General features: G+C 39.0%; 1 protein-coding gene across 5 annotated transcripts in view; it reads left to right on the top strand.

Moving 5' to 3' along the window:
• The window catches only part of Sort1 (sortilin 1), a 72,651-nt gene that overhangs the window by 39,069 nt on the left and 19,329 nt on the right, over nucleotides 1–14,253 (top strand). For 3 of the 5 annotated variants that reach the window (XM_010605967.2, XM_033758394.1, XM_033758393.1), the window contains exons 4-9: nucleotides 2,481–2,583; nucleotides 3,072–3,236; nucleotides 6,290–6,363; nucleotides 9,145–9,194; nucleotides 10,175–10,305; nucleotides 13,434–13,578. In XM_010605967.2, coding sequence (XP_010604269.1) covers nucleotides 2,481–2,583; nucleotides 3,072–3,236; nucleotides 6,290–6,363; nucleotides 9,145–9,194; nucleotides 10,175–10,305; nucleotides 13,434–13,578 — 668 coding nt within the window. The remainder of the gene's footprint in view (nucleotides 1–2,480; nucleotides 2,584–3,071; nucleotides 3,237–6,289; nucleotides 6,364–9,144; nucleotides 9,195–10,174; nucleotides 10,306–13,433; nucleotides 13,579–14,253) is intronic. The other 2 variants (XM_010605966.2, XM_010605965.2) reach the window with 1 other exon arrangement.

The following is a 14,253-nucleotide window of genomic DNA, read 5'->3' as shown; positions in this document are numbered from 1 at the left end:
TGACAAGATAGCAATTTGTGAGTCAGGAAATGGGCACTCGCCAGACACCAAATCTGCCAGTTCCCTGCTCTTGGATTTCCCAGCCTCTAGAACTGTGAGAAATAAAAATCTATTGTTTGTACACCACCAAGTCAGAGGTATTCTGTTGTTGCAGCCCAAATGAATCAATACACATGTATTTGCATTTTAGCATTATTGTCTTAAATTGTAAACATGTGCAAATTCACATTCATATTTACACCACAAATATACATAGAAGTGACATTTTTGGAAAATTTTAGGTGATATTAGGATTGATACATAGAATTGTTATTAAAAAGACATTTCTAAAACAGATGATCTCAATTATTAGCTTATCACTTGGCTGATATTCATAATTCTATTAGTTATCATAAGGAGTTTGAAGCGTAGATTTAGTTTTCAAGATGTTTTACTGATTTCCTCTTCATAATGAATATCATATGCATGTGTATACTGATAGAAAAATAAAGTCAAAGCCCTGTATTAAAATGCTGTGTATATCTAGGGCAAAAGCATACTTGAAAGAATCCTACTTACCTCCCAGCAGGTGATACAAGTGTGTTTTCTACATTTGTTTAACTGGCTAAAGTACCAGAGTTTTGCTGCAGCTGATTTTTTTATTCTTCTTATGTTACTTTTTCTGAAGGGGAGGAATATGTTTGCTGTGCCAAGTTCTTAAAAAGCACACAGCCTTACCAATGGTTTTGCTGAGTTCCTTGGGGATGTCATGAGGAAGGGAGATTTCAAGCTGCTGCAACTCCTTGGAAGTCTCTGGTGTGAGACCCACAGAGGGAATTGTTGATGCACATCTTTTGCTGGCTGTCAGGAAGATAAGAACTAGTCTTGTACTCCAAAGCCAAAGATAAGGCAATATAGGAATCTTTTGGGCAGCACCCAAACCCTATTTTGTTTATCTAGGAATTTACTCTTTGTGCAGAGAGGCGAGGAGTCATTCAGACAACTTGAAGATGTGTAATTCGCTTTGGCGTCCTATCAGGGTCCTGTACAGACAGGCACCAACATGTCCCTCCTGTCTCCAGCTTCTTCTTAGCTAATCTCTATTGCCAGATCACAAACTCTAGTAAGAGAGAGAGGAAAAAACAGGTTATAAGAAAACAAGCTCACAAATAGTTGAACGTAGTCTCTAGTTTAGGGGTAAGAATTAAGAGAATTGGGCTGTGGTTTCAATTTTGTCTTTAATTAACTATTTGACTTTTGATAAGTTTTCTACCCCTTGCAACTTCTGTGTCCTAAGGGAGTTGGACAAGATATTCTCCTCAGTTCCTTATATCTCTCATGTTTTATTCTTTTTTTGTTTTGTTTTGTTTTTTTGAGACAGTGTCTCACTATGTAGTTGACTGACCTGTCCTAAGGGAGTTGGACAAGATATTCTCCTCAGTTCCTTATATCTCTCATGTTTTATTCTTTTTTTGTTTTGTTTTGTTTTTTTGAGACAGTGTCTCACTATGTAGTTGAGACTGACCTGAAACTCACTGTGTAGCCCAGGCTGGTCTCTAACTCACAGCAATCCTCCTGCCTCAGCCTCCCGAATGCTGGGATTAACAGGCATGCGCCACCGTGCCTGGCTTTGTGTTTTATCATTCTTGATTCTATATTGAAGCTGCTATTGAGATTTTATATGATCCTTTTAAGGCATAAGTTTTATCAGGGAAGACTTACACGTTGTCTTTATCACTGGACAACTACTGCAGCGCACAGTGGTCTTCACTGGTGGATACTTAAATTGAATAGATATTAAGATTCAGCACTCCGTGTCATGCTTGGGGGGAGGATAGGGAGAGAAAGCGGAAGTAAAAAGTTTTAAGATGTGTTATGTACATGTACCAATTTCCCACAATGAATCTTCTGTAAACATGTACTAATAAAAATTTTTTAAATAAAAATAATTTTTAAAAAGAGCAATATGTAATAGTAACCCTTTCAGAGTAGATAATTGCTAATATTTAACTATTATTTCATAAAATCGAAACATGGGTTAAAATACCTCTCAAAGATGTTGTTGGAATGAACTTTTTGAGAAAAGTGAGAAACCAAGAGCTGAGGTTGGTAGTTTGTTTTTCCTAGTTGTATTTTGTGTGCTATATACATTAAAAACTTGTTCCTAGGGATGATAATTTATAGCCGGAAAAACTTCAAGACTTTTTAATTTAACTTATAGCTGTATCATAAGTATGATGAATGAATGGGTTAGTTAAGAGCCTTTAGCTTCATTTAGTTGAGCTCCCGACTCAATCTGGCTTGAGTTTTACCTCATTGGTTCAACCTAGTCACTCCTCCTTCCTGAGCCAATCACTAGGGGAGCATAGAGATTTCCCCAGACTAATCAGGCCTTCACCAGAAAAGGTCATGAAAAGAGGGAATAGAAGGTCAGTAGGAATCCAACATTATACATGACTAATGTACGTAAAATTTACCTCTTTTTTTTTTCTTCTCTTCAGTGAAGACTATGGAAAAAACTTTAAGGATATTACAAATCTCATCAATAACACCTTCATTCGTACTGAATTTGGCATGGCTATTGGTCCTGAAAATTCTGGAAAGGTGAGACTCCTACTCACGGAAAGCTGGTGTTCAATGGCACACGCAGTGCTGCCGGATGTTACTCCAGTGATGCAAAGTATTGTATTTTAGTTTATACTACTGCTATATTTGAAAATTAAATCTAGTTTATTTAATACTGATCACAAAAGAATGGAATTCAGCACACAGAGTTTTGGTTTTGGTTCCTCCTGGCCAAGATGTACCAAAAACCTTCATACTTACAGGACAGTTGTTTAGCATTACAATATGTAGTCCCTGTGACAACATTTTAGTCTTCTTGGAAACTGACCAGGCTCAAAATTGCAAGTATGATTCACTAGCCCAATTCAGGATGATATATTTTGATAAGACCAAGACGTGAGTAGAGTGAAGCAACTTATCTGTGTAACTCTTCTTACTTTTGGAACTAAAATTTTCATGACTAATATCTGATAAAAATGGAGCAAGAACTTTCTGTGCTGAATGTGATCTTTCTTCTTTCTAATCAGGTAATATTAACAGCAGAGGTATCTGGAGGAAGTCATGGAGGAAGAATCTTCAGGTCATCAGATTTTGCAAAGAATTTTATACAGACAGATCTCCCTTTTCATCCTCTGACTCAGATGATGTATAGCCCTCAGAATTCTGATTATCTTTTAGCCCTCAGCACTGAAGTAAGTCTAGTTGAGGAATTTGACTTGCCTTTTATTTACTTATAGTCTTAAATATATTGTCTTAAAAGGATTCTGTAGAGAATGCTTTTATATTGGCCTTCTCTCCAGTCTCCTTACACATGAAGTTTTTTTTGTTTTTTTTTTTTTCATTTTTCCCCCATTTGGTAAAGGTTAGAATTTCTGTATGCTCGCTATTCCAGGTAAGTATGAGGTATAGTTGTTGTAATTTTTTAAAGTTAATAGTTGTATAGGGCCAGGGATTTAGCTCCGTGGTTCTGGCGCCTACCTCGCAAGCACAAGGGCCAGAGCCAGGGGTTTAGCTCAGTGGTTCTGCCGCCTGCCACGCAAGCACAGGACCTGAGTTCAATCCCCAGTACCAAAAATAAATAAAATAAAGTTAATAGTTGTGTGCTGTTGGAGTAATGAGGTAGAAAACAGTTTTAAGTAATCATTCATGGGGCAAATATAAATTGTCAAATTCCTAATATTGTTATTGTTCCTTTCCCATGACCAAACCATCTTTATTTTTTCTTTTCTGGGAATTCCTCAGTATATAAAGCATATTGATTTCTGTCTTTGATAATCATGTATTAGATATCCACAATCTCAAATCCCTGCACTAGTCACCACATTCCTGTACTTTCCCCAGAAGTTTGTGTCCTTCCCAAACTATATTGCATCTGTACAAGTTCCTCAAGGAACACATTTGGCTTTTCATTTTCTGGAGGGTCAGTCTCCTATTATGGAGTTAGGAGCCCAGTGTACCTGTGTGGCTAGACCGTGATAGTCACAACTATCCTTTATGTTTGTGGCTTTTCTCATGAAGATTCTTAGTGTGGTCTGCTAAGAAGCAGCATCAAAATAGAAATTACTTAAGAAGCTAGTGGAAATGCAGTTCCCTAGGTCCCAATACTGATATAATGAATCAGTCATTTCTGTGTACAGGAGCTATGCTTTTAACAAGCTGCCCACGTGTTTGAAAGCCATTATTGTACAGACATTTTTGGAGACAGAAACAAGACCACCAACTGTGGACCAGTCAGGCCAAGCAGATGGGGCATAGGGAGGGTGAAGGGCATGGGAAGAGAGGTCTTGGGAAGATGTTTGAGCAGAGGTGTGGCTGGGGACACCACAGTTTATGCCTAGCCAGTGGAGACCAGAGGAAGGAAACTAGCTTGCAGAAGGGCGAGGTGGAGAGGGCCTGCTGACAGGTGGTGTTCAGATCTTAGAGAAATTAGCCCCTAGAAGTTTGAGCTGAAGGCCCTACGAAGGAAGCTAGGTGATCTCTACAGAAATGAACAAAACCATATATCTCCCCTTTGACCCCCTCATCTCCATTATCAAGTATCTTAAGGGTGTTAAAATAAGGCTACCTTCAACAGTGGACAAGTACAATCCTATAATCTGCTCTTTTACCTGAAAATTTCTTTTGATTAAGGGTAAATTTGAAGTATAAATAATTGGGATGGAGAAATGGACCAATTTAGACTAAAGTACAAATAAATGATACCAGACCCTTTCTTGTGCTTGTACATAGAACTAGGTAATTTACAAAGGGTGGGATAAAGGATATTGCCAGAGAAGAGGAAGTTGGAGGAGAATGGTGGGTGAGAATGGGTGAACGCTGTGGAGTAATCCTGCCTAGAATGTGCAGATAAGTGCCAATATAATTGACATTTTTCGGTCTTCATGTTAAGTCTGCTGCATTTCAAAGCATTGGCCAGTCCCCTCCTTTGGGGAACTCCACTTGCTTGGCTCTGTGACATCAATCACTTTGTTTATTCTGCCTTCCTGGCCATTCTTTTTTGGTCTCTTAAACTCCTTTCAATTTGCCCTTTAAATGACTACTTGTTCATTTCTTTCTGATCAGTCTCTTTCACTCTTACTTTTTACCACTTAAACAATGTAAGATTCTCAAATCCTCTCTTGCCCCAGCTTCCTGTAAGGCATCAAATTGCTTATCTCACTGCACCATGGATATCTCTTAACTGGATTCCCTATAGGTACCTCGAACTCAATCCAAAACTCAACCTCCTATTCCTGCTCTTCTCTCAGACATGCTCTTCTTCCCCAAACCTTACTCTAGTGGGTGCATCATTGTGTATCTTATACTCCAGTACAAAACCAAGAGAAACTGAGACACACATACAACCCATCCATCCTGCCCTACCGAAAAGTCATCCACTTGTATCTAAATTCTTGCTGATCCTATTCCTCAAAGCCACAATCCAAGACCTCATTAACTCTTACTGAACTAATATGGCACTTATTCACTAGCTGTCCTAGTTAGGACACTGACTAGTTCAGACTTCCTTATTCTCATATAAGCACAGCAACTGAAAAATTAAAACTGTTTCATTCCCCATTTTGGACCACCTTCCTGAGTATCCCTTTTATATGGTAAAAGCTGGACCCCGCAGCCTGGCCTTGAAGGAAGGCTTTCTACCTTACCCTTCTCCCAAGCATTAACTCCACATCTCTTCACCTTAGAACTTGCGCTCCAGTAACGTCTGGTGTATTTTATCTCCTGGCAGACATGATAGTATTTTATAGTCACCCTGCCTGTGCTAGTACTGGTCCTTCTTTGTAGCAACTCATCTCCTGCTTGCCTTCTTTTGGTTGCATTGCTCATCATCTGAGGGTGGTGCAGCTGTCTTCTTCAGGACACAAATGACCTCCTCTCCCGACGTCTGTACTAGACTCTTTCCATAACGCATATCACATGGTATTGAACTTTCTTATCTGTGGCCCTTGTTAAACTGTGAGATCCTTAAGAGCAGGATGTATGTCTTATTCATCTTTGTATCCCCAGTGCAACATCTGGTACAGTGCCTGGCATATAGTTGGCACTTTATATGCATTTATTATTCTGAACTTCAGAGATCCTGAAGGGGCCCAAATAAACTGTGTGTGTGCTGTGAAGCTCAGGCTCTGATAGAACCTCAGTATGTGTTTTTACAGTCCTGAACGTTTGCATATGAATTATTAAAGGTCAGACAAGCAGCTGCACAGGATAAAGCTAGAATTTTGATAAGTCATTTATAATCTTTCAGAATGGCCTGTGGGTGTCCAAGAATTTTGGGGGAAAATGGGAAGAAATCCACAAAGCAGTATGTTTGGCCAAATGGTGAGTAACAGAAGACTCCATCTGTGCAGAGCCCTAAACCTTTCCTTATAGTACTGCCAAAAGTCTCATGAATAAATATTGAGCACATACTATGTGCCAAGTACTTACTCTTCAGGGTTCCACAAGGGATACGAGAGAGTTCTTGACCTGGAGGAACTTATGCTGGAAAAGAAGAGTTAGAATGCAACAAAGGCATCTGACCAAGTAGCTGCTGCCTACAAAAGATTTCTTCCGTGTATCTGGTGACATCAGTCCAAACATAACAAAATACAGCTTTAATTTGAGGATTTAAATATGTCTGTCCACCAAGATTTACACTCTTTTGTCTAGCAATCCACTTCAGTTATGTAGGATATAGTAAGGAATCAGAAAGAAAACTGAAAGAGTTTCTAGATTGCCAGAGTCACACTGTCCACACACCAAAACTCACTTCTCTGGTCAGGATGCCTGTCCCCGTCAGATGCATGCATGAAGATGATGGAGTGAAGGGAGCTCTAACTTGTGAGCTGGTCCACTTGGTTCTGACCTGGCTCTGCTGCTGGTCAGTAGCTTAATCTCTCTGGGCTTTAGTTTTTCTATCTGTGATTAGGTATGTGAGGAAGTGGTTGGACAAGAATTGAATTCATAGCTTTCATACCTCCAAAATTCTTACAAGGTTCAGACCTTTGTTCTTTTTTTCTTTCACTAATTTAACAAATGTGATTTCCTGGTTTATAGCAGATTTCTGCCAGAGATAAGTTCTGTAGCTGCTATCAACAAACACATCACAGCATTAGAATTGTAGCCTGAGAGCTGGAAGGAGGCAGAAAAATTATAAAAGAACAAAACAAAAAAATTTGAGGATATAACAGTGTGAAATTACTTAGTGCTAAAGAAAGGACACATCCTTCAGTAAGTTGTAATAGGAACACTGTTGTGCTTTCATATACTCAGTGTTCATGATGATGACCTATAAATGTACAAGTTTGATGTGTTCCTCTTAGGGAATCAGGAAATATATAATACAGATTTGAACTTAAAATATTAAATATGTTACTTAAATGAGGTGAACTTTTTCCAGATATGTTCATTAAATGAAGTTTTCACAATATCCCTGTGGCATACATGCCATATCTTCTTTCATTTTATGTATTTTCATTAATTATATTTGCACCATGTAAGGTCTTATCAAGAAGGAAGTAATTTTTAAGGTGACTAAGTTAACAAATCATTTCACTGTTGATGAAGCTAAAATATGTAGGATGTGTTGAAGTAAGACAATGGTAATTTTGATTATTAAAATTCTCCTTTAAAAATGAAAATTATTAGCTGGGCGTGGTGGCACACGCCTGTGATCTCAACACTCAGGAGGCTGAGGCAGGAGGATCACTGTTAGTTCGAGACCAACCTAGGCTACATAGTGAGTTCCAGGTCAGTCTCAACTACATAGTGAGACCCTGTCTCAAAAGCCAAAAAAAAAAAAGTCAACTAATCTAAATAATAACTATCTGGTGCTAAAACTTCATTCACCTATAATCATGTTTGACAGAATTTGCAAATCAGTAGTGTAAATTTGAGGTAAAAAAAAAAAAACAAAAAAAAAAAACTATTTTCAAATACCATTTTATTTTATATCCTACACAAGGTTTTTTATTTTTATAATACTATATTACTTTGCACTGAATATAGCTGGACTAGTGATAACTCTTTACTCACCTTTTAGATCTTTGATTTCTAGGAATTTATAACCTAAAGTACTGAAGGAACATGCTCAAACCCAGCACCTAAGCACTATCAGGATCTGAATCTTGTCCCCTGAAAACTCCCTTTCTTGATTATGTTTTAAATAATTCAATTTCTGACCTAGTTGTCCATTTGAGATGAAAGAACTAAATTATTTAGGTTGTACAAAGCATTAAGCAGGCTGGGGATTTAGCTCAGTGGTGCCACTGTCTGCCTCACAAGCGCAAGGTCCCGAGTTCAATCCCTGGTACCCGCCCCCCATAAAAAAGAAAAAAAGCATTAAGGTACATTCTGAGGCAAAACAATGTACCTGACATGAAGAATACAATTAGTGTGGTAGGAGAGATGGGTCACACACTATGCAAAATAACTAAATGGGAGACTGGTGAATGCCAAGTGGCTATTACAGAAAGAAATTGCTCCACGGCAGGGTTTCTCAGCCTCATCACTAACAACACATTGGGCTGGATAACCTGTTTTGAGGGGCTGTTCTGAACATTGTAAGATGTTTAGCAGCATCGTTGGCCTGTACCCTCTAGATGCTACTAACAACTCCCACCTGTCCCAGTTGTGACAACCAGAAATGTCTCCCGAGATTGCCAGATGTTCCCTGGAAGGCAGAATCGCCCCCACTTGAGAAACCACTTTTCTAGAAGTTTGTAGCATAGAAGCGTTCATTAAAATGGCTAATGAGTGCTTCACAGGAAAGCTAGATTTTAAGCTGGAACAGGAAGATTATGAGAGTACAATTTAGTTAAGTGAGAGAAAAGCATTTTGGGGTGGGGGAGTACAATACGCAAGGCAGATTTGGAGACCAGCGTGACTGGTTGGAAGAGTTCACATAATGAAGCAAGCAGTGGCCTGTGGAAAATGCATGGGTTCAGGCTGCATTTGCAGACTGATAGGCCACGGGAGAATCCAGTACACAGCTCCAGAGAAGGCTGTCACTTGGTACCAACGGATGAGGCTTGTTAGACATGCCAGGGTCTTGGTGACCAAGGGTGACACATTCTGAAGCAATCTTAAACCATTCTTTTCCCTATCTTTACTGCTTTGTAGGGGATCAGAAAATATCATCTTCTTTACCACCTATGTGAATGGCTCCTGCAGTAAGTACATTTTAGTTCCAGAAAATATTTACCATGGGGGTTCTGGGTGATGCAAGGTGGAAACAACAGATCATTTCCTCTTCTGAAATTGTAATGACTAAAGATACCTGTTAATGATATTTGAAATCTTGAAAGTCCAACTGAATTACTACTCCAGACCCAATAAAAATATAGGTTATTCATGGATGCAGTGTACTTAATTTTAGCAATGTACTTATATAAAGCAAATATTAGGCTAATAGTGAATTAAAAGGTATGATGATTTCTTCAAGAGCATGAATTTTGTTTTGTGTTGGTGGAGCCATTGGCTTCCCAGTCTGTGAGGTTTCAAAGCAAAATCTTTCATTATTCATGCAACAAATGTCTGGATACTTGCTATGTGCTAAACACTGTTCTAAGGATGGAGAAAAACACTCAAGGCTTGCTGTCATGGGACATAAATTCACATAGGGGTGTTTGATGATAAACAAGAAAACAAAAATTCAAACAAGATGATTTAAAATAGAATAAGAGGCCGGGCATGGTGGCTCACGCCTATAATCTCAGCACTCAGGAGGCTGAGGCAGGAGGATCATAGCGATCCCGCTATAAGTTCGAGACCAGCCTGGACTACATAGTGAGTTCCAGGTTAGTCTCAACTACATAGTGAGACCCTGTCTCAAAAAACAAACAAACAAACAAAAAAAGAATAAGATAATTTTAAAGTGTACCATGAAGAAAGGAAAGTAATATTCTGTGGCTGTGCTGTTTTTATGCAACACTATATTGGAATTAAGAGAACTCATCTTTCTCTCCAGAATAAAATCTCACATTTTTAAAATAAAACCCAAATATGAATTCCCTATATCTGATACTATCTTGATCAACATACAAAGGATTAAGAATGTGTTTGCATAAAATTAAGAGCAATTCTTAAGCAACTGTTTTGAACTAGACTTATCAATAAATGAGATTTTAATTAATATTTGGTTTTGTTTAAGAAGCTGACCTTGGAGCACTGGAATTATGGAGAACTTCAGACTTAGGGAAAACCTTCAAAACCATTGGTGTGAAAATCTACTCATTCGGTCTTGGAGGACGCTTCCTTTTTGCCTCTGTGATGGCCGATAAGGTGAGTAGTGGCCCCTTTTCTCTGGGGTGTCATATCTCTGTAGATGTGCTTTATATAGATCCCTTTTACTGCTTAATACTGACAGAGTTTCTTGTCTTTTTGCAATATTCAATATCACTATAAGGTTTACTTTACAGAGGCTTTACAGCTTAACCCTCATGGTTATTTTGCCCTGTGGCCTTTTGTCACCATGTAAATTCTGGTCTTGTATTTTCGATTTGAGACCCAGAATTAGGGCTTTGATATCTGGGAAAAAAAGCAAACTACTTGAGCAGTGTCAAATAATAGTAATAAAAATCAAAATAGGTAACAAAATTACTTCTATATACTTCCTATTATTCTAGGTCCCTGAAATATAGCAGTGAACAAAATAGATAAATTTCCTGCTTTCGGGGCTTATTTTCAAATGGGAAAATAGATACTAAGTAAATAGATATGAAGTAAACAAATAGTGATAAAGCTGTTCAGCAGTCTAAAGCAGTGTAGGAAACCAAACCATAGAAATCGGGGCAATGCCGACAGAGACAGGGTGGTTGGGTGGGCTCTCAGAGACCTGGTGGAGTGAGAGCATGACCTTGTGGACACCCTGGGAACAGGCTGAGGACCAGCCAACACAGACAGACCCTGGCTGGCAGTGTCCATCTGCTGAAGAAAAGGAGAGAAGGGCAGCGTGGCTGGAGCACGGGAGAACGTTCAGGCGTGAACCAGAAAGGGAACGAGCCCCCAGATCATACAAGGCCTTTCTAGATCACATAAAGACACCGGACTTTACTTTTTATGTTTACTCTGTTATGTGCCGTGAGTAGAGGTGTGATGTGCTTGGGCTTCCCTTTTAACAGAATGTGTATGCGCAGATAGCCTGAGAAAGGAGAGAATAGAAGCAGCAAAGGCAGCTCGGAGGCTACTGCAGTGGCCAAGTAGGAGTGGGCTGTAAACAGTTGGCGAGGGCAGCAGTAGTGAGATTGTAGGTATCTTTTCAAATATTTCACCCATAGGACTTGCTGACGGATTGAATGTGAACTGTGGGCTGAGTGTGGTAGTGCATGTCTGCAATCCCAACCTTCATGAGGCTGAGGCAGGAGGATTGCAAGTTCAAAGTCAGTCTGAACTACATAGCAAGACCCTGTCTCAAAAAAAAAAAAAGTGTGCCATGCGATGATAAGTGAAAGGATAATTTTAGAGTCTTTGGCCTGAGATGTTGGATAGTTGGAATTGCCCTTTTCTGAGATGACAGAGACTGCAGGAGGGGTAGGGTTTTGGGAAAAAAAATCAAGAATTCAGAATTGGGTGAGAGATGCCTGTTGGATATCTAAGAGGAGATGTCAAGTAAGCATTTGGATATATAAATCTCATAAAATTATGTGATATTTAAAACCATGAGACAAGATGTTCTCTTCCAGAGAAATGAGTAGGTAGAGGAGAGATAAGAGGATTAGGGAAGCCCTGAAGGCACCACAACACCCCAAGTTGAAAAGAGAAGAATCTAGCAAAGACTAGGAGGGGAGAGATCAGTGGGGTTAAGGGAAATCAGACCAGTGTGATACCACAAAAGAAAAGGGAAGAAAGTGTTTCAGGAGGAGGAAGTGATCAGCTTTGGTAAACTCAAGTGAGTTGAGTTAGATGAGTTTTGAGAATTTCCTGTGGGTGCTGGCAAATTGAGGTTGTTAGTGACCTTAACAAAAACAGTGTCATTGGAGTAGTGAGGTTAAAAGACTAATTGCAGTGGCTTTGGATAGAATTGAGATGAGGAAGCCGGGTGTGGTGGTGCACGCCTGTAATCCCAGCACTTGGGAAGCTGAGGCAGGAGGATCGCTGTGAGTTCCTGGGCTACAAAGTGAGTTCCAGGTCAGTCTCAACTACATAGTGAGACCCTGTTTCAAAAAACAAAAACAAAAAACAAACAAACAAACAAACAAAAACCCCAACAAAAACTGAGATGAGGAAATAGCACAGTAAGCAGGGACATCTCAAGGGATTTTGTAATAATCCTCCCAACAATCCTGTAAGACAATTCTTTAATATTAATTTTATAAATGAAGAAGTTGAGTGACTTATCTAGGGTCACCCAGTGGTGGTACCTGGTGCCCTAGTGGAAATCAGACTCTCAGATTCCACAGGCAGCCTCCTTAGCCTTCTGTGCTACTATTTATAAAACATTTCTGCCAAGTGTTTTTGAATTCTAGTTTCTTCCTCAAGTAGTGAGAATAAGATACAAAAGCAGTTAGATATCACAGTATAAGTTAAGTAAATAAATATTCTTATCATTGAACTTTAAAGAGTATTTATCCTAAAGAAGCCAGAGATTAATTCTCATGCCCTGGCTAACTGTATTTGGTAGTTCTTTTAAACTATTTATCAATCCAGGTGTGTTGACACATACCTGTAATTGAGAACGATGGTCAGTTTGAGGCCAGCCTGGGCTACAGAGCAAGTCTGAAGACCAGTCTGGATGTAATAGTAAGACCCTCTCTCAAAAACAAAAAGTATTTATCAGAGAGCAGGCTTTAATTGCCTTTGTATTATACCTGTTACCAACCTAATACTCTCTGATCATTTCCTTGTGGTAATTCAGACTCTTGCTTGGCCTGTTCCCAGCCTATGCATGTTTCCTTCATTGTGGCTATTCTGTGAGGTCCTCAAAGGCATGTCACATTTTTACTTCTCTGTGATATCTCAAGCATGGGTTTCATCTCCATTTTCTAATTTCCTTAATTGCCTAATTATTTGGGCTATGAGAGGGCTGTCTGAAAGGGACCAAACTTTTATTCAGCAGTGATCATTTTTAGAATTATCTGAGTAAATATATGCAAATAACTGTACAGCTAAAATAATTATAGTCCCATCAGATCCTTAGCTCTGCTGAAGGAGATGGGCTATCAGAGATTTAGAGGATCATCAGAATGAAGGAACCAAAGAGAAAGCCAAGACAGCTTTACTTCTAATAGAATGGATTGTTCCATAGCCTGGGAGGGGTTAGAAATTGCTTTGATAATTGATAGCATGACCTTTCTCGCAATTGTACCCACTGGGGAAATAAACAATAGTAACTATTAAAGATGTTTCTGTTCATGTCCCTACACATGGCACTTGACAGAAAATTTAAGGTGGATGTTGACATATTTTTCTAGGATACAACAAGAAGGATCCACGTGTCAACAGATCAAGGGGACACGTGGAGCATGGCCCAACTTCCTTCTGTGGGACAGGAACAATTCTATTCCATTCTGGCAGCTAATGATGACATGGTGTTCATGCATGTAGATGAACCTGGAGGTAAGAGTCTTTTAGTCTTTGAATGCCTGGAGATTTAAGCTTTAAGCCCTGCGATAAGAAGCTTTCCTTTTTATATGTCAACTTTTCCTATCACTCCTAGACATTAATGTCCTACTGATCATAAAGATGATATGTTGCCTCTTTAGTTTTTAGTCTTGCTTTGTACTTCAGGCTGGCCTTGAACTGACTATATAGCCCAGGCTGACCTCAAACTTGTGCCAATGCTCCTGCCTCAGGCTCCCAAATGCTGGGATTACATGCCTGGCTGTGTTGACTCTTTAAAAGGCCAACTTGTATTGATAGTTGCTGTGGTTTATGTATTCTAGAACAAGTGTTTCAGCAGTGAGCTGCTCAGAATTGTCTGCAGTATTAGCAGGACTGGTATTGATTTACAGTTATCAGGAAAGGAATTCAGAGCACTGAGAAACTCTTAGCCATTTGACAAAGTAATCTTATATCTGTTGAATCTAATGATAATAAATTGAAGGCATATGTTTTGTTTATCTTTTCTATTTCATTTTTCTAGTGATTATTTTATAAAAGCATCAGTTTATGACATACTGGAAATAAAAACATTGACCCTTCACTACGGATAGTTTAGAAACATTGTCTAGAGTATAAAGATTTAGAAATGTGTAAAATATGAATCTAAATACAGTGCCTCTACCAGCAAAA

The sequence above is a fragment of the Fukomys damarensis genome, unplaced genomic scaffold (assembly GCF_012274545.1).
Source record: "Fukomys damarensis isolate Sample0158 unplaced genomic scaffold, DMR_v1.0_HiC HiC_scaffold_33, whole genome shotgun sequence".
NCBI lineage: Eukaryota > Metazoa > Chordata > Mammalia > Rodentia > Bathyergidae > Fukomys > Fukomys damarensis.
The sequence above is the reverse complement of the archived record's forward strand: the minus strand, read 5'-3'. Positions and strand labels throughout refer to the sequence as shown.